The sequence below is a fragment of the Lampetra planeri genome, chromosome 28 (genome assembly GCF_965212315.1).
Source record: "Lampetra planeri chromosome 28, kcLamPlan1.2.h2, whole genome shotgun sequence".
NCBI classification, from domain to species: domain Eukaryota; kingdom Metazoa; phylum Chordata; class Hyperoartia; order Petromyzontiformes; family Petromyzontidae; genus Lampetra; species Lampetra planeri.
In genome coordinates, this window is record NC_136134.1 from 10,026,586 (window position 1) to 10,049,553 (window position 22,968).

The 22,968-nt window shown below is 51.2% G+C and overlaps 1 protein-coding gene across 1 annotated transcript; it reads left to right on the forward strand.

Annotated features, from left to right (window-relative positions):
• Nucleotides 1-9,692: 9,692 nt before the first annotated feature.
• Nucleotides 9,693-22,658, forward strand: LOC144728427 (calcium/calmodulin-dependent protein kinase II inhibitor 1-like). The gene is made up of 2 exons (XM_078607860.1): nt 9,693-10,713; nt 22,032-22,658. Exons 1-2 carry the CDS (start codon nt 10,476-10,478, stop codon nt 22,097-22,099), a joined length of 306 nt encoding a protein of 101 aa, XP_078463986.1. The 5' UTR covers nt 9,693-10,475; the 3' UTR covers nt 22,100-22,658.
• The last annotated feature ends 310 nt before the right edge of the window (nt 22,659-22,968 follow it).

The window sequence follows — 22,968 nt, forward strand, 5'->3', positions numbered from 1 at the left end:
GACCCAATCGACGTCTTGCTGTCCTCCCACCCTCTCCGCCTCCCACTCTCTCTCTTCACCTCCCTTCCTCCTCCCACTTCCACCCCACCAACTCCTCTCAGCTCCTCCCATCCGTGTCCGCCCTTCACTTCCCCCTCCTTACCAAAAATATTCTACAAGTTGCACGCAAGCTGTGAACTTTCCATGGCTTTCCATAACCTTCCATGGACCTCTTTGCCACGGGCGGATCCCACATTTGTAAATTTGTGGGTGATGCCGTGGTGGGCTGGGTGTGAGGACGTGCGGATGTTGAACTGTGTATGTGGAGGAGCTGTGACCGAACAGATTTGGACACGCCGAGGCTTAGTTTAATAAGAATAGCGAATTAAGAATACATTTGTTTTCATAAAGCGCCTTTCAAAGAAAAATGCACAACGCGCTGAACAATGACCCAGCAATATTTATGGCCACACGAAATGCAGTCCTGGCCAGACGGGCAGATAGGGACTTGTAGCAGCGATAACAAACTTGGGAAATATTCCATTCCTGTGTACGATGACAGCAGCAGCAGCAATATGGTTCAGGAGCCAAATTCCGATGTCGAGGTCTTGCCAGCCACGAACTGAGAGGGCTTCAGTAGAGAGAGAGTTCGTGTAGTTTCGCTGTTCCTCCTCCTACACTCTTTGAGTGCAGACTGCCGTCGTTTGGTGTACGAGCAGGGCCGTCCATAGGGGGGTGGTGCGGGGGCTCCGGGCCAAATCATCTCACACCGTGAGGTCGAAGCCCCCCCCACCCCCCAAAGCACGGGGCCCGGGGCGGTCACCCCGATTTGCCGTTCCCTTGTGACGGGTCTATATAATGAGCCATAGTTAGGGTTGTATGGCCATAGTGCATGGCTAAAGCAAGATAAACGATTCGTTTTGAGGGTGAAATCAGTGCTTCCCACAGGCGGTGAGCCACGGTATAGAGTAGATTAACTCGTGGATTCGATCCTGACCCAGACACCTGCTGTATATGTGGAGTTTGCGTGCCTCTCTCTCCGTGGTGAGATGTTAACTCCCTCGCCTGGTATACAGGATGGTCGTGGGTTCGATCCTGACCCTGACGCCTGCTGTATATGTGGAGTTTGCGTGCCTCTCTCTCCGTGGTGAGATGTTAACTCCCTCGCTTGGTATACAGGATGGTCGTGGGTTCGATCCTGACCCTGACGCCTGCTGTATATTTCGAGTTTGCGTGTCTCTCCGTGGTCACGTGGATTTTTCTCGGTCCTCGGGTTTTTAACCTCCACGTTTAGCAAAATGGGTTGAGAGTATTTGGCTGCAATAAATGTCAAAGTGATGAGCCACTTCGTTGAGCTATCATTCGTGGCCAGGTCGCTTCTTGAAAAGTGCGAAATAGCTCAGTGGGCCTTGTCTGATAAAATATAACGTTTTGTTTAAAATAGCTTAGTTTCAATAGGTCACGAATACAGATCGGTGCGAGCCCTCTTAATTCTTTAAAGGTTCACTCAGTAAATATTTAAATAGAAGCTGTCTTACCGGGAGCCAGTGTCAGGGGGCCAGGACTTGGGCATATGTGTTGGTAAGGAGTAGTTCTCGATACAACTCGAGGTCGCTTCAGGACCCTTTGCCGGGAAGCCTGACAGAGGGCAGAGGTCGCAACCGGGTACCCGATACCCGTACCCTACCCGATACCCGGCTACCCGTACCCGGCCGGGTACGGGTACCCGTTTGCGACCCTGGTGCGGCCGGGTACGAGTACTGGTAGGCCGTGAGTCACCGGTGAGTAACCGTTTGTCACTCATTTCTGGTAGGGTACGGGTAGCGTACGGGTACCCGTACCCGGCTGGGTACGGGTACGGGTACCCATTTGCGACCCTGGTGCGGCCGGGTACGGGTACGGGTAAGGAATCAAAACCCGTTTGCGACCTCTGACAGAGGGGCATTAGAATCTTCGACCCGAGAAAAGACGAGTGCATGGATCAACTTCTCTGCATCAGAGGCGGACAGGCAAGATTTTATCCGAGCGATTTAACGTAAATATTACTTTTTTAAATATTTGTTGACGTGCGTTTCTAAAGACAGAGCCGGGTTCCACAATGACATGGAGGTTTTTTTTCGTTTGCTGTTTGTGACAAGGGATGAACCAAAGATGTTATGATCATCAAGCGGCAGGTTAAACGGGTTAGACGGGCCGACCCTATGCAATGCATGCGGGGAGCCGAGAACAGGTGCTGGAGTTTTAAGTGTGGAGGAGCTGTAGCCGAGGGGATAGGACGCTAATAGGCTTGAACTAAAAACCATTAAAATATTTTTTTGTTATTTTACCAGGTAAGGCCCGCCAAGCTATGTAGTTCTTTTTTTTCAGAAGCGACCTGGCCACAAATGATAGCTCAACGAAGTGGCTTATCATGTGGACATTCATAGCAGTCAAATACTCTAAATGCACGTTGATTCTCAATGTGGAGGGGGAGACCGGAGGATCCGGAGAAAAATCCACGCGACCACGGGGAGAGAGAGAAAGAGAGACATGCATGTCAGGATCGGGATAGAACCCACGACCCCCTGTATACCAGGCGAGGCAGTTAACATCTCGCCACCCCGACCACCTGTGTGGAGGCGCTGCAGTCGAGGGGGGAGCTAGATGGATTGTGTCATCGCAAGATCTAGAGGGATGGTGATGGCTTTTTGATGCTTTAATCCAGCAGTGGCTCGATCATTGCTGACAACGATGACGACACGGATTGAGGCCAAGGTCAAGAACGAGACCTTAGCGCAATGTGCTTCAATGCAAGGCCCCGCAGGCCACTAGCGGCCCGTGGTGGCCTCTAGTGCGGCCCCTGACGTGCGGCCGACGACAAACCACGAATGGAAAATGGTCAAAACACAACCCCATCATCATCATCATCGTGCTGCTGTCAAACCCCCATGGTTTCAAATGGTGTGACGGACCTCACGCTGATGATGTCTTATCGGCGAAGGTGGCCCACCTCCTATGACAATTAGTAACGGACCCTGCCTTGGAACTTGTTCTCAAGCCGACATTGAGATCCGGTACCTGTCTCGAGGACCCAGGACTGGGTTGATTGAGATACGGAAGACGGGATGAATTCATGGGATGTGGGCGTGGAAAGCCCACGGATGGAAGATAAACACATTCCTGCGGAGGGAGCTGGTAGGAACGTTGGGTTGCTCGGTCAATGGCCAGGGTCAACGGCGGAGTGGTGTATTCCGCAAATATGGCCGATTGAGGGTGGGCACAAGCCGGCGTGAGTAGGTTAAACGTTGAGTTTTATAAGGGCACCACGGGGTGACCAGCCCCTCCCCACCCAGCCCCACCCCTCCCACCCAGCCCCACCCTCCCCACCCAGCCCCTCCCCACCCTCCCCACCCAGCCCCTCCCCACCCTCCCCTCCCCACCCAGCCCCACCCTCCCCACCCAGCCCCTCTCCTCCCCACCCTCCCCTCCCTCCCCACCCAGCCCCTCCCCACCAAGCCCCTCCCTCCCCACCCAGCCCCTCCCTGCACGACGGACGGACACAATAATCCCCTGTGGGCTGGTGGAACCAGTGGGTTCCTACCAGTAAGAGTGAGACATATAACGATGATGGTGGATGATAATGCAGTGACGTGTGTGTGTATAGCCACAAGGTGGCAGACTTGGCTTGCAAATGCTGACTCGAAAACCCCCAAGACCAGCAGAGAGAGAGAGCAACGCGTAATTTTACACGGTCCTTTCATTTGTTATTTTAGTAAAATGTAGTTACGTCTTCGTTTTTGACTGGGAATAGTATTAGGTGCAAGGAGCAGGGGGAAGCGATGAATGAAGTTACGTAAGCAACTTGAACAATTGGCAACTGAGCTAAGTGGACTGAGCTAAATGGAAGGAAGGCAATGATAGCTGACGTCTTTGAGAAAGGACGTGGCGCATTTATGTTGAACTCCTTTCGCACCGTACGTAGCAAACCGTGCTGATCGTAGTGCGGGCAGTCTTCGTTTAGTCGCCAACACCCCTGGTGAATCTTAGCCTGGTCTGTTAAGTCTGTGGATTATCTACTCATTCTCTTAGTTTACAGCGATCAGAATACTGTATTTATACCGGAGGAATCCGATGAGCGATAAAACTTTTTTCACAGATGTCTAGTAGGGGCGGGTTATCATCACGATAGGAGTGCAAGGTATCGGAAAGGTAAACAAATCACTTAAAATAAAAATACAAATTTAACGTCAATCTTTTAAAAATCTTACCACGTAAGTGAAACGGACAGTCCCGACTCTCTTGAGCTATTAAATGTTGTTTTGAGGAGCGAGCAATACCCCCCCCCCCATCATCATCACCATAAATATTAGCAGCTCAGCCAATTAAGTGAGCTCAGTAAACGTATTTAAGTACACTACATACAGCCCAGATGTCTTGGTCAGCGTGGAAGAGTAGACCAAATACTCTGGAGCGGGGCTCTCTGGAGCTCCCTCTAGCGGAGGCCCTTCTGCCAGCAGTGACGAGCGCAGGCTATTGCAGGGCCGCGCCTTGAACTTTTCTCTTTTTTACCAGTTCAGCCAATTAGTAAACTCAGTAAACATGTATATACCCTGCATGTACCAGAGGTCGCAAACGGGTTTTGATTGCTTACCCGTACCCGTACCTACCCGAAATGAGTGACAAACGGTTACTCACCAGTGACTCACGGCCTACCCGTACCCGTACCCGGCCGCACCAGGGTGGCAAACGGCTACCCGTACCCGGGTACGGGTAGCCGGGTAGGGTACGGGTATCGGGTACCCGGTTGCGACCTCTGGCATGTACTGCATAGCCAAATGCCACGCGTGGTCTTCCTCGGTGCACCGCCGTCTCGAGTAAGTCGGTCCTGGGGGCAGTCACGGCCGCTCTGCCCTCTGGTTCAGCAGTCGCGGTCGCAGTCACGGCCCCGTGATGAGTTACGCCCGCTCCGTCATCGTCATCTTTGACCAACGTTTTAAACAAACAAGTAAAAAAAACTTCTCCTGTAAACGCGCGACGTTGGATCAACGTTAGCATGCGGTTGGAGCCGTTTGACCAACGTTTTACCAACTTTGGCCAAAACGTGTGTGGTCTTTAAAAGAAACATAGGCCACGTTCCAACCAATGGACCTCACGGCACACAGGCCAGAGAGACTTAGGACCTCCCACTCTACCCGTGTGTTGTGAAGAAGGACCATTGCCCGAAACGTCGCCTTGTATACACACACGCCCTACCACACCACCCTCGGGCTCCCTCAGTCTTAGAGAGTCCAACAAGTTTGAGGGAAGCCAGAACATGTTTGAAACCTGAGTCAGAAGCACTCTAATGACGCCAATGCGGCGTCAATTTGCATACGATTCAATACAACGCCCTTTCATAACGCGTCTGTGTCACTGTGACTGTCCGTGTGTATGCGCGTGTGCATCAATCCGCGCGTGTGTGTGTGTCCATGTGAGTGTGTGTATGTGTGGGGAGCGGTGGTGCAGCGGTCAGCGCGCTGCGCTACGAACCCCGGTGACCCCAGTTCGATTCCCACTCACGGCCAACACTGGTGACGATTATCTGAACTGGTCCTGGGCCTCTTCCCCTAGGTCGACTCAGCCTCAAATGAGTACCTGGTGCGGTGTACAAACATCGTCACTCGAGGAGACAAAGGCGGCCGGGCGTGGTGCTGGCCACCCACCCCCTCGTGTGCCGTGCTGGCCTTCATAAGTGCTCGCTAACAGCACTTTCCCCTACAGTCTGTTACAGGCTATAGGGGGGATCTTTGTCTTTGTTGTGCGTGGTCAACGGTAACGTCGTGTTTGGTGCGCTGAACTTTGACCCCGGTGACATACCCCTAACACTCACGACCCCCCTTCCCCCCCAGTGCACTGCTAGTCTCTAGTAACTCTAGTAACGAGGTGCTCACTAACAGCACTTTCTCCAACAGCCTGTGTAGATTATATGGGTACCTTCTTCGCCTGTGTGTGCGCGGCCTTGTTTGTGTCTTTCAATGACTAAGAGGGCTCTCTGGCTTATTGATATGAGTTTGGTAACATTTTCCACTGCGGCATAATAATTACCCAAGGAACCTCCAAACAAGGGCGATGACAAACTTGTGCAGGAGAGACCGTTGGGGAGATGTAGAACAACAACAATAGAAAAAAAAACCCATCTATGACGCCGTCGAACCAAAAATCCCAACGTGGTCTAGTCAAAAGAATTACTCACCGCACCTCGAGAAACACCAGCCAATCACTTTGGCTGGCCGCACGGAATTTCCCAGAAGCTCGCTGGCGGGCAGGCGGGTTTAGAACAGTCTCGGGTCGTGCATCCTCCGTTGGGAGCTTGAACCGTTACCACCCCGGGCTCTCTGTGGGATGCGGACGGAAATAGTTGGGACTGGTTCCAACTCCTGTCACCATGGGAAGGGATGCACGGCCCCTTCTAATAGGGGCAGGACGTCAGAAACCGTCGCCAAAAAATAGGGGAGGGCTTGGCTTGAAATGTGACGGTGGGGTGTGTTGGAGGCTGGAAATCCCAGGCTGTTGTGGGCTCGCCTCTCCATCAACAGGTGAGAAAATGTTTGACTTAAAAAAAATAACACAAGCGGTCATCACCAGGACGACCGCTTGTGTTACGATCGAAACGTCGTGGTTTTGTCTTTATTTTATTTTTATTATTTATTATTTTTATTATTTTTTATTCACTTTCTTTTTTATTATTTTTCTATCTACGTAACTTTACCGAAAGAACCAAAGAATAGGTGAGAAAAAGTGATGGTAGTGGTGGTGGTAGCCCACGTCCTCACAGAAGATGAGTATCTATGAGGGAATGCGGGCAAAGCTGATGAGTAAGATGCCTTCGATGACCTCTCATGGGTGTTGGCTCAAGTGTCCCCTTGGGGAAGATTCGCGCACATTAGGTGACTAACACCTGTGTGGGTCATGGCATTAATACCTCGGCCAGATCATGTACGTGTACAGCCCTGTCGTGAAGAGGACTTCACGTGGAGCGGCGTGTTGTTGCTATTCGACCATACTTCACCTTGCTGGGCAACGCGGGTTGGTGAATGTGGGCAGCAACAGAAGTACAACCAAAGCACATTGTTGTACTGTACTGCACTCTGCTGCCCATCACCAAATATCCCAGTGACACGACCTGTGCGTGCGTGATGGTCACCCATTCGAGAAATATCCAGGCTCCAGATTCGACGCGATCGAACTACTGAATAAAAATGGCACGAGTCGCATTGATTGGGCTGAGAGTATGAACTCGCTACACTGGAGAACCCAGGTTTCATTACAACTCAGTCTCGATGTGAATCTATGGGTATCTGTATGAATCTATGGGTATCTATGATAATCTATGGATATTTATGTGAATCCAATGGCGGAGCCAGGATTTTCAGGTAGGGGGGGCAACCCCTCCAGCAATTAAAAATTATAGAGGAGTTCTTAGTAAGTGAGGACTTGTCCCTTGCTTTTTATTCGACGCGTGTGCGGCGATGGCGCAGCCATCGATCGAGGGTCGAATTCGAACCGCGTTGTGTGATCGGCATCGCGCTCGCTGAAGGTGTTTGCCTTCAGGGAAGTCGTGGACTGTATACGCGACTGCGCACAATTCTGTGAGTCACTTTAACTGCTTTGCCGTTACTTATCGCCAATTATGGACTCGGACTATTGTCCTATCATCTCATAGAGTCCCTGGCACGTAATAATATGCTACACAGTGGCAGTGGGGGTCGCAAAATGCCGATGTATTACTGATAAACCCCAATGATCCGATCGATATTCGGGATTTCGGTCGGATCATTGGGAGGGGCACGTGCCACCCCATCCCCCACTGGCTCCGCCAGTGTGTGAATCTATGGGTCTCTATGTGAATCAATGGGTATCTGTGTGAATGTATGTGTATCTATGTGAATCTATGGGTCTGTAAATATATGGGTATCTATGTGAATTCATGGGAATCTATGTGAATCTACGGGTCTCTGTGAATATGTGGGTATTTATGTGAATCTATGGGTCTCTGTGAATCTGTGGGTATCTATGTGAATCTATGGGTATCTATGTGAATCTATGGGTATCTATGCGAATCTATGTGTCTCTGAATCAATGAATATCTTTGTGAATCTACGGGTCTCTGTGAATCTATGGGTATCTATGGTGCATCTATGGGTATCTATGTGAATCTACGGGTCTCTGTGAATCTATGGGTATCTATATGAATCTATTGGTATATATGTTAATCTATGGATATATATGTGAATCTATGGATATCTCTGTGCATCTATGGGTCTCTGTGAATCTGTGGGTTTCCATGGCAAGTCATCGATGGTCGAGTTGAGATCGTTAGCTCGATACACTTGAGAACCCGGTTTGAACACAGGGCGGCTGAGACCCCGATTCGAACCCAGGCTCTCCGCAATTACAGCTCAATATTCTGACACTCTTGAGCCTACCGGCCACCTCAAGACTTTATTTTAGTTTGCTTTACAATTGTGGTGACTGTGGCGGCCTCTGGCGATGGCAAGCGTCACGTAATCCAGTTAAATACACCGCATACGTATTTGAAAGAAAGAAAAACATCGATGCTTATAATTGACATCAATCGATGCATTTACGGCGAGCTTAATAATAGATCTTAATCGATTATTAAGCTCGTTACAACCCCTGTGAGTAAGGCACATGTTACCACTATCTCCGCATGAGCTCCCACGCTATATATAGTTCCAGTGTGTGCGTGTTATGGGGAGCGGTGGCGACGCGGTTAGCGTACTGCGCGATGAACCCATCAACCCCCAGTTCGAATCCCGCTCACGGCCAACTTTAGTGACAAATATCTGAACCTGGGTCGACTCGGCCTCAAATGAATACTTGGTGAGGTGTTAAAAAAAACACAGCAATGGGGAGACAAAGGCGGCCGGGCGTGGGTTTTTTTTTCTTCCGACCACACTACCCCCTCGTGCGTGGATCACGTCTCAATAGGCGATCCTGACGAGATCACTGTGGCAGTCGTTAAGTAAACTTCTAAATATGGGTGAATCTTGTCTATTTGTGTTTGTACATTAAACAAATAACGGCCATTCACAAAACACTACGCGTGCAATGGGGCCGTGAAGGTGACGTCACCGTTAAGAGAGGGATTGTGGTGGGGGGGGGTAGAATTGGGGGGGGGGGGTGAGTGGGGGGTTGTGGGTTGTGATGTAGAAGAGGGGAGGGGTGGTGGTGGTGGTGGGTGAGACGACGATGGTGGTGGGTGAGACGACGATGGTGGTGGTGGGGGTGGTGGTTGCAGGCGGCCGAGGAGCGGTAGCGTAGCGGTTAGCGCGACGGCTCGAGGTTTCCCGCTCACGGCCACCAACATCGGTGACGATTATCTGAACCCGGTCCTGGAACCCTCCCCAAGGTCAGCTCAGCCTAAAACGAGCACCTGATGCGGGCGTGAAAACAACATGGGCGCTTGGGGGGGGGAGACAAAGGCGGTCGGGCGTGGTGCCCGCCTACATAGGTGTTCCTCGCTAACAGCACTTGCCCCTCCAAAATGTCTGGGGGAAGGCTGGCTCTACGGGGGACCTTTGGCTTTGGTTGTAGGCGGTACCTGGGATCCCACCTAGGCCAATGACACTGGTGGTAGCGCCCCCCCCCCTTGCCCCCCTCCCCACAACGGCGCTCGCGCTGGGGATGAGGTGGGGTGACGTCACGCCTATATGAGTGGGATGCGCGGGGGAGTAGGTGACACACGGAGTGAAGAGATCTCGCGAGGCAGAGAGAGAGAGCGCCAGGCTTGAGCCGAGCGGACACAACCGATGGACAGAGGTGCCCGCGTTGTGTAGAATAGAACCAGCGCCGTTCATCGAGGCACGGTGATAAAACAACATCAGCAGCAGCAGCAGCTTCGGTAGCAGCAGCGGCAGCAGCAGCATTGGGACCAATTGACGCGCAACAGAATCGAATTTGTTTGTTTTTTTATCCGACAAAAGGGGGCTCGAGACGACAACAATCGAAGAAGACTCCTCGACTATTATTTATCCAACGTCGAGCGTAATTACCCTCGCCGCTGTCATTAGTATTGTTATTGATTTGATTGCTGCGGTGTTGGTGGCGTCCGTGTAACGAACGCGTTTCGTCGGCCGATCGCAGCGGCGGTGGCAGCAGCAGCAGCGGCCGCATCATCATCATCGTCAGCAGCAGCAGCGGCGGCGGCGGTGGTGGCAGCTGTTTAACTGTCAGAGAGGCATCGATCTCCAATCGCGTTGCGGTCGCATTGAACAAAGAGACGCAGAGAGGAAGAAGCAGAAGACGAGAGGACGGACACGGGGCTTGCTACGACTCCCTGAGACGAGGGGACAACAGCGGGCAATTAGACAGAGACAAGGAGGAGGGGGGGGGAGAACGACAGCGGCGCGGAGACCAGAAGAGGAGTGAAGAGACGGAGAGACGCCGAGGGAACAGAGCGTGAAGGGGGAGGAGGAGGAGAGAGCGCGGCGAATTGAAGAGCGCTTGGCGCAGGCATGTCGGAGGTGATGCCCTACGCGGATGAGAAGCTGGCGCGCTTCCCCGAGGGATCGGACGTGGGGCAGCTGGCCTTCTCGTGCCGCCTCCAGGGCACGGACAACTTCTACGGCAGCGGGGGAGGAGGAGGAGGTGGTGGAGGAGGCGGCGGCGGCGGAGGAGGTGGAGGAGGAGGTGGAGCCGGTGGGCAAGGAAAGAGACCTCCAAAGTTGGGTCAGATCGGACGCACGCAGTGCGGTGAGGATGAATGGGTGGTGCGACGTGGGGGGAGGGGGGGTTGTGTTCGAGGGGGGCTGGGGAAAGGGGGGGCTGTGTCGAGGGGGGGCAGTTTTATTTTGGGGGGGGCAGTAGTGGGTGCTCGCCTACTGGGGACCCTAATCAGTGATTTGACTGCGAGTCAGACAAGCTGCTCCACCTTAATTACATCAGCCGCGTGACACATTTTGCTCGAATAGAACGATTACAAATGACGTTAATTGATGTTTGCAATTTTTATGTTTAGTTTATTTTCGGGGTTTTTTGTCTTTCTTTGTTTGGTTTCACGAGCGTAGAGCGCCTTGAGCTACTTGGGGCGTTTGGCGTTTTGCTTTTGTTTGATGATGCCCAGGGATGTGGGGTGGTGGTGTAGGGGCGGGGTGAGCATCTGTGTTTTGGATGACTCACCGAGTCAGACAGGTGAGGGCTTGTGCCTAATCCGTACCTGTGTGGCACGTGTATATTTATACAGGCGTGTACATATACAGGCGTGTACATATACAGGCACACAAGGCTATAAGTATACATTTATTGTATACACAATCGGGTGTATTATATATACACAACGTACACACCGCCAAACACATACGCCGCCTTGCACGCATACATAAGTACAAAGACAAAGCCTTGACAGACTTTTGGCAAATGCAGTTAACGAACACCTATGCACGACGTCCGACCGCCATTGTCTCCCCAGTGACGATGTTTACTGCACACCGTACCATGTACTCATTTGAGGCTGAGTCTACCTAGAGGGAGGCTCGGGGCCGGTTCAAATACTCGTCACTGGTGATGGCCGTGAGCGGGAATCGAACCCGGGTTGCCAGGTTCGTAGCGCTAAACCGCTACACCACCGCTCCCCACATATGAATACGCGCACACACACACGACACACACACACGTACATGTGCATACGCGCCCATTGCGTACACACAGTGAGCGAGACGCACGGTGCCTGGCCCACTGTGGGCTGATGGTAACCAAGATCACATTCGGGTCGGGTGGTCGCTAAATCGAGTACCACGTTGTGGGGGAAAGAGTTAAACGGTGGTTGTCGAAAAGGTTACCCTTGTCCAAGCCCATCCCCTGCCATGGCACTGTGGAATTTCCACGACGTCAAGGTCTGGTCTCGTACCATAATCTTCCCCAATTTAAGGCGTTTCACTCGGTTATGTAAGCGGCCCCAATTGCGAGGGCATGGGCCAGAGGGCAGACCGTCCTACGGACGAGGGAACGTGACGCTCACCTTCATCTGAGAGAGGATTCGTCACCATGATCAATCCACTGCCGGATGAAGGCATCCCCAAGCCCATCCCCATAGCACAATCGTTTAAGATTCGTACGATTATTGCACGCAAGATGTACGACATGTATTCGTGGAGTTTTGGTAAGTCACATGACCTGGAAGATTTGCATATACAATCCTTGGCGGGCAGCCCTTCCTACGCACGAGGTGACGTGAAACTCACCTGCCTGGAATCAACCCAGGTGACATTTATGATTTGTATGCCAGACAAACGACCTGATTTGTACGTATAGGATAGACAACCTGAAGACGAAACATTTTCTTTATTATTTTACCATGGTAAGGCCCACTGAGCTATATAGAGCTATTTTTTTCTGAAGCGACATGGCCACATAAGGATTGATCAACGAAGTGGCTAATCACGTGGAAATGCATAGCAGCCAAATACTCTAAAACGCACAATGTTGATTCTAAAAATGGAGTGAAAAACCGGAGGACCTGGAGAAATATCCAAGCGATCACGGGGAGGGAGACAGACACGCAAACTCGAAATATAGAGGCGTCAATTTCGGGATCGAGCCCACGACCTCCTGCATACCAGGCGAGGGAGTTAACATCTCGCCACCGCGACTTCGAGTGCAGACATACGCACGTGGTGACGTGGCGGTGTGTAATTGAGCAACGTGACATGCGTTATTTGTGGCGTAACAAACACTAATGGCCGACCCTTATCGAGTTTCTGTTATCCGCTGTTATTCATTCATCCGTTCATCAATTCATTCGCGCATTTAACAAAACTGATTTCAATCAATTAATTTCACTTGTTCGATAACGCCACTGCCATGATGCAGGCCTGAAACCCCACCGTATTGGGAGGGGTTTAGGGGGTTAGCGGATCATGGGGGGTTGGTTGCCTCTAGGAGATGCAGTACAGAAAGTAGGTTGCTGGCAGCTTATTACGCGTGCAGCTCTATTTGAGTGTTTTGTCATTGTATGCATGGATATATATTTGTATAGATCAGTGTAACATGTAGGCTTTTAACACGTAGGCTTTCGCGTCCAATATTATTCATAATAACGGTTTTTGGGTGAGATCGCGTAAGTGTAAATGTGTCGTAACCCTCCACCACCTGACACGGCCAGTAAGGTTTGTTCACGTAAACAACGCGCCAATTAGATACAACTTCAGCCCACCGGTGTGTTGGAGAGTAAATCCACAACATTTACAATTTGAGTAGTACGACGTTTCGCTGGTAATTGCATCCAGCATCATGGGGCGATTTGCCAGAATAGCGAAGCGACTAATATTATCAATAATAAAGGTGAGTTTTTTGGGGGTTAGATCTAGTTGTCGCCTGATGAAGCCGGTCGTGGTTTTCACCGATGGAACGTCACAGGAATCGAATTCTAAACGTTGTGAGTTTTTTCCTCTCCAACACACAACCGGCGTGCTGAAATAGAAACTAATTGGCTACCTTTTGTTTACGCGACAAATCTTGATAATTGGCTGTGTCGGGTGGTGGCGGGTTTAATGACACATTTCTATTTACGCGATCGAACCCAACAACAAAAATCTTTATTGTTGGTGTATATATCTTGTTTTTTTACACTCCACAAATGAACTCTGGCTTTTCTCCTCCAACACTCGCAGTAAATTTCGATTTAAAGCTTTCGTGACTGCAGGGATTCATCTTCTTGGTTCTTTCGGTAAAGTCACGTAGAATGGAAACAATAAAAATAATAAAATAAAACATAATAAAATAATTCTCACGACGTTTCGGCCACAACGCAAGCAGCCGTCATCAGGTGAAGACCAGGTCTGTCGGGGAGACAGCGTCAGAGGACGGCTGCGTGCGTTGTGACCGAAACGTCGTGAGAATTATTTTATTATCTTTTATTATTTTTATTGTTTCCATTCTACGTGACTTTACCGAAAGAACCAAGAAGATGACTCGCAACGAAGCTTAGCGGAGGAATCCCGCGCAGGAAGTAATGGCACACAGACGGAGGTGTCCGATGCCTCGCGTTAACAATCGAGTGGTGTACACACGGGGCGAGGGGGCAGTGGCCTTGCCACGCTGAGAAAAGGGGACAAACGAGACAATTCCACGTTTATTTTTGTCCAACCGGGGGCTGGCACTCGAGAGACGGGAACGCGCCTCGTCTTCCCCAGGGTGACCATCAGCTGGGCCTCGAGTTGTTTATTTCCAGGGTCAACATCAGGCGCGCGGAACGTCGACACAAATTCAACCAGCATTTTTAGCAAGTGCATTGTACGTGCTCAGAAGAAGGGTCGTTGCCTGAAACGTCGCCTTTCATATACGTGTTTTTATTCATTTATTTTAAGGCCACGGTGTTCAAGTGACGAATGTGTTGGACCATGTTTATCTTCTTGGTTCTTTCGGTAAAGTCACGTAGAATGTAAATAATAAAATAATACAAATTTAACATAATAAAAGATGTTTTTATTTTTTTTATTTTATTATTTCCCTTTATTAAAGCATAATAAAATATGTTTTATTTTTCTTATTTTATTATTTCCCTTCTACGTGACTTTACCGAAAGAACCAAGAAGATGAATCCCTGCAGTCACGAAAGCTTTAAATGGACCATGTTTAGTTCCATCAGCCTAGCGGCCTTCCGGTGCGATGTGTCTGACACAGTGGCGAGGTAACGACGTCATCAGCTCAGGTAGAGGTGCAGAAATTGGTCAGGTGGGACCCCAACATTTGATTTGTCTCGCACGGTCGCACCTAGGAGGCTATTATCTCTACATCGCGGCTTCTCCTCTTGCCTCATCCCATCATTCAGCATTTTAATTGAAAAAACACACAACTAATTTAAGCCGAGTTTTAAATAAATAAATAACTACAAGTTGTTGTTGTTTTAGAGACTGTTGTTGATTAACATGTCTCGTGGTGGTTGTCAAGGGGGCTCAAACTCGTAGCTTTGGTCACCAGGGGGGAGGTAGGGGGGGTAAGGCACCCCTGCCCCCCCCCCCTTTGCTTGTTACTCCACTGATCTGACAAGTCATGGCATGTGTGGAGGCGATCTAAACACCGCGCGGGCACCATTTTGTGGCCAGCTTCGATGCAGCCGAGTCTTATGGGCGAGGGTGTCGCCAGCTTAAACAAATGCCGCCTGTGGTGCGACTGGCGATAGAGGTCCCGACAGCCCCCATCGGCAAACACCGTGCACTGGCAAAGGGCCCTTTCATCCGTGGTGCACTCCGGCAAGATGGTGTGACACGCGGTGCGATGTGCTGCACAGTCAAACGAGCACTTTCCTTAATCGCCTACCCCACAGCAGGGACATCCATCCATCCGACGGGTTTCGGTTTACCCCGCAGGAAAAACCACGGCCCCTTGCTGATGATGGGCGGCAGAGCAGTGCGCAGCAGATGGCAGCTACCGCCTCCTCCTCCTCCTTCCTCCACCACCTCTTGCTGCTGCTGCTGCACCAATAGCCAATGCAGAGTAGCCCACACACGATACGGCGATGGCTGTCACTAATCACGACACCGTGTGCCACACACACGGAGCACGGAACGCCATTGCCCGCTCCCATAGTTTTAGTCGATGGTTTCAAACGATGTGACCAAAGCTAAGATGGGTCTCCCTGTAAGTCTACGGGTTCCTGTGTGAGTTTATATGGGTCTCCAGGTGACTCTACTAATTCCCACCTGAGTCAACACCTGAAACCATGAACTGCATAGTAACACATCGCCCGTTTCTATAACATAAGTCAATGTGGCTATATGTTAGTATGGGCATATGCGTGAGTCTATGAATGTTTATGTGAGTCTATGGTTGTATGTGTTTGTCTATGGGGTGTCTGTGTGAGTCTATGGGTATCTGTGTGAGTTTGTGGGTCTGTGTGAATCGATGGGTCTCTGTGTCAGTCTATGAATCTCCACATGAGTCAATGTTTCAAAATCATTGGCCGCAGAGTTTACATCACCGGCAGCATGTCTGCGTGAGTCACTCTCACCCACTCAACCGCATCCACGTGAACATTTGACCATTGCTGATCCATCATCAATCTCCCCTCCATCATACGAACACACGTCCCGAGTTCGAATCCCGCTCACGACGCGGATGGATGTTTGACCTTGGCTGTCCTTGGGGCTGACCTTGGCGCGGCTTTAAGTGACGTGTTGATGTGGCGCGCACTGATAATCGTTTGAAAAGCACGGCCTGTCCCTCGCCTTGTGATTTCACATTAATTCAAACCTCAATTTGTAATTTAATACCCATTCTCTCTTTCTCCCTCCCTCTCTCCGCACAAAGACAAAGATTAACCGTAGAGCCCTAACAGACTGTAGGAGCAGGTGCTGTTTGCGAGCGCCTATGGAAGCCGGAACAGCACGCTAGGGGGTGGGTGGTCAGCACCACGCCCGGCCGCCTTTGTCTCCCTAGTGGCGATGTTTACACATTGCACCAGGTACTCATTTGAGGTTGAGTCGATCTAGGCGAGTCCCAGGACCGGTTCAGATAATAGTCACCGGTGTTGGCCGTCATCAGAGTCGAACTCGGGACGCTACGTTGCCGCACTCTCCACACAATCATCTCGCACACGCTCACACGCATACATTGCGTGTACTCGTATCCAGTGTGTGCACACAGACATACAGCCAAAGACAAAGAGCCTCCCTATAGCCTTTAGCAGACTGTCATGGCAAGTGCCATAACGACGAGGGGGTGAGTGGCCAGCATCAGTGTCCTGCGAGTCCCTGGTACCCGATGTCGAATCCCCGCTCACGACCAACATCTAATCACGATTATCTGAACGGGTCCTAGGCCTCACTTAGGTCGACTCAACCTTAAATGTGTCACCTGCTGCGGTGTCTCAAACATCAGCACTGGGGAGACAAAGGCGGTCGGGCGTGGTGTTGCCCCCCCCCCCCCCTCCCGCGCTCATAGGTTGTGCCGTGCTGGCCTTCATAGCGGCTCGCTAACACCACTTTCCCCAACAGGCTGCTCAAGGCTATAAGGGTAACGTTTATATTTGCCTTTGTGCTTAATATGCACGGCTAACTGACGTTGGCTGTGGCTGGAAATTGAAATAATTACACTCGGCATTAATACGTTTTTACATGACACATTCACAGCATGACTCACCACATCATCATCGGTAAACAACTGTGATGTGCAATGACTTCCCCCCTAGGTCGGCTTAGCCTAAAATTTGTATATGTGGTTGGAGTCATGCGATCGCGAACATCAATACTGTAAGCTTCATGCGTTATATGGCAGTTCACGTCCTTGGTACTGGTAGGAACCTCCTGGTTACACCAGCCCACGGGATTATTGCGTCCGTCGTGCAGGGAGGGGCTGGGTGGGGAGGGAGGGGCTGGGTGGGGAGGGGAGGGTGGGGAGGGGCTGGGTGGGGAGGGTGGGGAGGGGCTGGGTGGGGAGGGTGGGGAGAGGCTGGGTGGGGGGTGGGAGAGGTGGGGCTAGCTGGGGAGGGGCTGGTCACCCCGTGGTGCCCTTATAAAACTCAACGTTTAACCTACTCACGCCGGCTTGTGCCCGCCCTCACAGTCGGCCATATTTGCGGAATACACCACGCCGCCGTTGACCCTGGCCATTGACCGAGCAACCCAACGTTCCTACCAGCTCCCTCCGCAAGAATGTGTTTTATATAACCATGCCCATGTAACAGCCAAGTCATTCCTCATGTGTGATGTCCTTTAAATAAACAAATTAAGACTGGCCTACACGCATTTAATACTGTACATCCATTAATTCATCAGGGTTAGACTCGCCGAGCAAATTCACCCTTGCAATCTAGAATGTTCCTTTCTCAGGGGATTCTCCGGGTGAAATATTTTGATGAAATATGAAATCACATTTTGGTGGTGTCCCTTATGTAACCAACTTTTAATCAGTTTCCCGCCACCGCCACCGCCCTTCACCAAACCTCATTGACCAACGTGGTGAAGTATGGTCAAAACAAACCGTGCCACTGCGTGCGCTGCCATGGAATGGCTTCCGCCCAACATTAGTGGATTGACAAGGGGACTTTAGATCATTCTATTCATATATATTTGACAACGTAGTATCGAAACCAATTTGGAAGAGCCCTTAGCCATTTCACATTTGACGATGCCCTTTATTCAACGGGGCTGGGATGGCGCCTGCCCCTTGTTCGCCGTCTGTAAATTGCCACACGAGCACCTCCACGGGCCGAGACTCGGGCGAGAAATACGCAGACAGATCGGTGGTGAAATAAAGGGGTTCACGTTTGACGGATCGAGCGTTGTTCTGCGTTGAGGCACTGGGCACGGCGAGTGACAGAGGGACCAAAGATTGGGTCATCGGATGAGCTTAGAAGGGTGCTGTGGCGATGGGATTGGATTAGGTTTCTGTTCGGTGCGGAGACGCTGGCCTCTGAATTCGCCACTGTAATTCCAGCCCCCGTTTATGGATGTAATTTCCCACCCGCACCCCACTAAAGCCCCGCGGCCCCTCCACCACCCCCCCCCCCCCCTCTCTTATTTATGAATTTAAAATGCGATAATTAACTGGCAGTCTTCCATCGGAGCCGTCATTTTCAATTCCGGCGCAAATGAGAAACGTCGCATAATCCGGCTGGCTGGCTGGCTTGCTGGCTGGGTGGGCGCGCTGGCCGGAGGTAAGAGGCGGGCGGCTACGTGAAAAGTGTCGGATTCGTGAATGTGGCCCTGTAGGGCCAAAAAGAAAGGGACGGTGGCACGCGTCCACGCGAATTTATCGACACGGGATGGTGGGGCCTTCGATCGGAACGGGGTGTGTGAGGGTCGGATAGGCGACCTTGTCCTGCATAGTCTCTGTTTTTATACGGATGCCTGTCTTGTTGGGTGTTTGAGCTGAGTTGTGTTGCTGCTGTTGTTGTTGTTTTCATTCATTGGGCCTCTTGAGCTTAAGAGGCTAGTTTTTTCTAAGGTGACTACGGGAGCGAAGGGGGGGGGGGGTGAAAAAAGGAGAATACAGCACAGAAAAATTCAACATTGTTGATTAACTGTGACTAACCCAGTCGTTAATAGGTCCTGCACATGATCAGATTAACAAAATCCATTGTAATTTACATGACTACATTAACCCCACTGGTCTTCGCGCCTGAGAGACTCGCAGTGATGACATCACTTTAGCTCTAGTTAAGGGCCTAAAGCAGTTTAATTTCTTCACGATTCTGGAAAATCCCCTGATGAGGCTGGCTGTAAGCACCAGCGAAACGTCGTACACCGGTGTGCTGTACTAGTAACGAATTGGCACGTTTTGTTTACGTGACAAACCTTACCAATCGGCTGTGTCGGGTGGTGGCGGGTTTAACGGCACATTTATATTCAGAAAAAAAACCTTGACCATGAACGAACATTGCAAATCGGACATTTTACACGTAGCCTTTCGCGACCAACATCATGATTCACGGGCATATTATTTTAGGTGAGATCTTCGCGTAAGGCGCAGCCCCAACGTTTAAACTCTGAACCCTCCGCCACACGGCGAGAGGCAAATCAATGCGAGCTGTCGCGTGGACGATGACGCCAAGTGATCTTCGGTTTGATGATCGGGAAATTAATTTCACGCGAGAGAGCCGAGCTCTTTTGCTAACAGCTGGCGACGCTCGGATGGAATCTCCAAACGAACCGCGCGGAATTGTCGAGATTCTTTTCCCGCTTATCGGCATCCCACCCTCCGGTTTTGGCCTGATAAAAACAAAGCAATCGACATTTTTGTCCGCCAACCCTCCACGTGACAATGTGAGCTTATTTGACTGTGTTGAGTAGTGAAGGGTTATAGATTTTAAAAAAGATATATATATAACTGACAACAGACGTACACGATCTAACCCAGAAACTATGACCATGTAACAATTTAGGCAAAGAAGGAAACTCCACTGCAACAATAGCAGCAGCAGCAGCAGCAGCTTGAACCTCAGCGACGCGTGGATGGCAGAGAGAGAGAGACAGCAGAGATGAACCTCCGTCAGGAGCTCCGCGTGGAGGGAGAAGAAGGCTTGAGGAAGAGCGGCGAGCGAAGATGATGGGAGGGGAGGGGAGGGGGGGGTCTTGTTGGGACGTCGTGTGGGAAATTGCTTCGGCTCCTTGACTGCCGATTTCCATCGAAGGTAAAAGGCTGAGTCGAGTTCGTCGGGGTCAAGGGTCAGGGTCGAGGTCGTCGGGGTCAGGGTCCAGGGGGTCGGGGTCAGGGTCGAGATCGTTGGGGTCGCTAGAGAAAGGCTGTGGCTAGCTGACGAATAACGGTGGCGGCTGCTGCTGCTGCTGGGACACGCGACCATGGGACTCACGTCCAACCGACACATAGACATGGGACACGTGCCCATGGGACACGTGACCATGGGACATGCTTAACACTGCGCCCAGCACCCTGTCGGACTTCAGGATAAATTATTCCAGCGGTATTTGTCTAAGCCGGAAACCCTGCCACGGTTTCAACTTCTCTGAGTCTATCAGCGGGGTTGTTGTCAAGTCAAAAACTTCCCACTGTTGGGCAAAAGGGCCTCTTGTGTTTCTCTTCCCCGGCTATCCATTGTTCCCGTTCTGTAGCGTCCTCCGAACTCTTGGTGTTCATCGGCAAGGTGTGGCCAATGACAGCATACTCTGATAGGTTGTCTGATGTGATGGGCAAGAGCACCCCATGAACACCGTAGGTTCTCGTTCACGGCAATAAAAGCAACGTGGACGAATGCGTCGATGTCTAGGGCTGTCCAAAACAAGTCTCATTTGTTCGTTGATAAAGAGAAATACATTTTTTTTAAATAAACTTTGAATTCACCATCGCTGTACTCCATCATAGCTCTCTGTTGACATCAGTACCTTGAGACGCAGTGGCATTTACATGCAGTGTAAATACAGCCTGTATTGTCATTGCATCGCTGTATGTATATCAAGTGATGTCACGAACGTGCCACAATGCTGTGGTCGATCGTAAATTTAAACAAAATATTTTTTTTCTACTCCCGAACGAAGCTTGAGACAGGCCGTGATGCACGTGGCTTAGAGTTCCAAATCCTCCACCCGTGATTCATTGCTCACTGGCCGTCTTTTCCAGTTCACTGCCTGTAGTTGAGGAGGAGGTAGCCACAACCCATAAGCGAGCGGTATGCCGGACGTGGTGTGCCGGGCACGGGGATATTTCTTCCGGTTCACCGACCCAAGATGGACCCAGGTGCAATTAGATAACCGAACTTTGTGGGTTTTGCCAATCTCTGCTAAAAAATAGAAAAATATCGTCGCCATCATGTATTGACCCGAAGAGTCCGTTCGGATGTCTCGCACAGTGGTGGGACCCGCCGTGTTTAAGACAACGGCCCACGGAAGTGGATTTCAAAGAGCTACTTCTAAGATCCCTTCAAGAGAGCCACCTACTCAACACTGCAGAGGGCACGGCACTTTCCCACCCGTTCTGCCGCACGAGAGAGCAACGTTCATCGCTCGACAGTCTGAACTGACATTTTAATTTCCAAAGTTGGACTTTATCCAAATTAAATACGGAAACCAATTGAGGGTCACGGTTGTTATTGCGTTGGTGACCGGGCTGAGGCTATCAACTCACTGCACACGAGAAGCCGGTCTGCTCACGGGGCGGCCAAAATCTGGGTTGGAACCCAGAATCCTAGCGGTGCTGTCGCTGGGGCTCTGACCTCTGAGCCACCCGGCCACCTCTGCGTTTTTCCTGTCTTGTAAATAAGAGACGTGAATCGATGACGATGATAGATGTGTAACCGCACACGATTGCATACACGGGCAGATCGGCCAATGTTTGAATTAACCAATGTTCTCTCCCTTCCCCCTTCCCCTCCTCCCCCTCCCTCATCTTCCTCCCTCCTCCTCCCCCCCCCCCTCCTCCTCCTCTTCTCTACTCTCCCTCCCTCATCCTCTTCATTCCATCCCTCCTCCTGCTCCCTCCTCCTCCGTTTCCTCCTGCCATTCCGTCCCATCCCTCCTTCTCCCATCCCCTTCTCCACTCTCCTCCTCCCCCCCAAACTCCTCGCCCCTCCTCATCCCCCCCCCTCCTCCTCCCACATTCCACTGTCCCCCTCTCCGCAGTGGTCATCGAGGACGAGCGGATTGATGATGTGCTCAAGGGCCTATCGGACAAGACACCGCCCAATTAAATCGATCGACCCCATCGATCGATCGACAGAGCGACGAGTCGGCCAATCATCAACCCATCGACCAACCAATCAATCAAGGGCAGCAGAGTGAGAAGCCCTCACGTTCGGGCAAATGCCATCGATAACAGTGCACTGCGAATCATCATCGCATATGGCACACACACACACACATATATATGCTGTGTGTGTGTGTGTGACATTGATATCAAAGGGGGAATTACAATATCAGCGGACCTTTGACACGATCGGGAAGACGCGTGTAGCAGGCACACGGTGTAGGTGAGCGTGACGCGCGGGTGTGCGTGCGTGGCGCGCGTGCGTGACGCGCGTGCGTGCGCACGTGCGCACACGCGCGCGTGCGTGCACGTGCGCACACGCGCTCGCGAGCTCTGCGTGCGTTCCCGTGCGCGCCAGCCCGCGCCGCGGGTTACTTCCCCCGATACCGACGGGGGGGAGATGGAGCAAATGGACACAACGCCTTAACTGCACTGTCGCCACGGAAACCGACTTGAGGCTACCACTTTCGGCAAGCCAGCAGTGGAGAACGGAGATGCGGGCCGGGACGGGGAGGGGATGATGCGGGGATCGCTGGGAAGGAACTGCGGGGAAATTATTTTGGGGGGGGTGGGTGGGTGGGTGGGGGGGGCGGATTGGTTTGCCCGATCCGCTCGCTTCTTTGGCTGTATTATTTTGTTTTGCATGAAGTATTTATTAGAGAGGTGTGTGCGATTATAGCACTACATGTGTCGTCAGTGGTGTGGTGGGGAAAATGTTTTTTACTGTATTCAATCTATATAACCACACGCACGCGCACACACACACAAACTCACACTGACGTTGTCAACGGGCACTCTGGTTCATCCCACAAG

Excerpts from the sequence above, each read along its gene's own strand:
- LOC144728427 (XM_078607860.1), top strand. The coding sequence starts at position 10,476 with ATGTCGGAGGTGATGCCCTACGCGGATGAGAAGCTGGCGCGCTTCCCC. Across the intron at positions 10,714-22,031 it reads GATCGGACGCACGCAGTGCG|TGGTCATCGAGGACGAGCGG; the intron begins GTGAGGATGAAT and ends CCCTCTCCGCAG.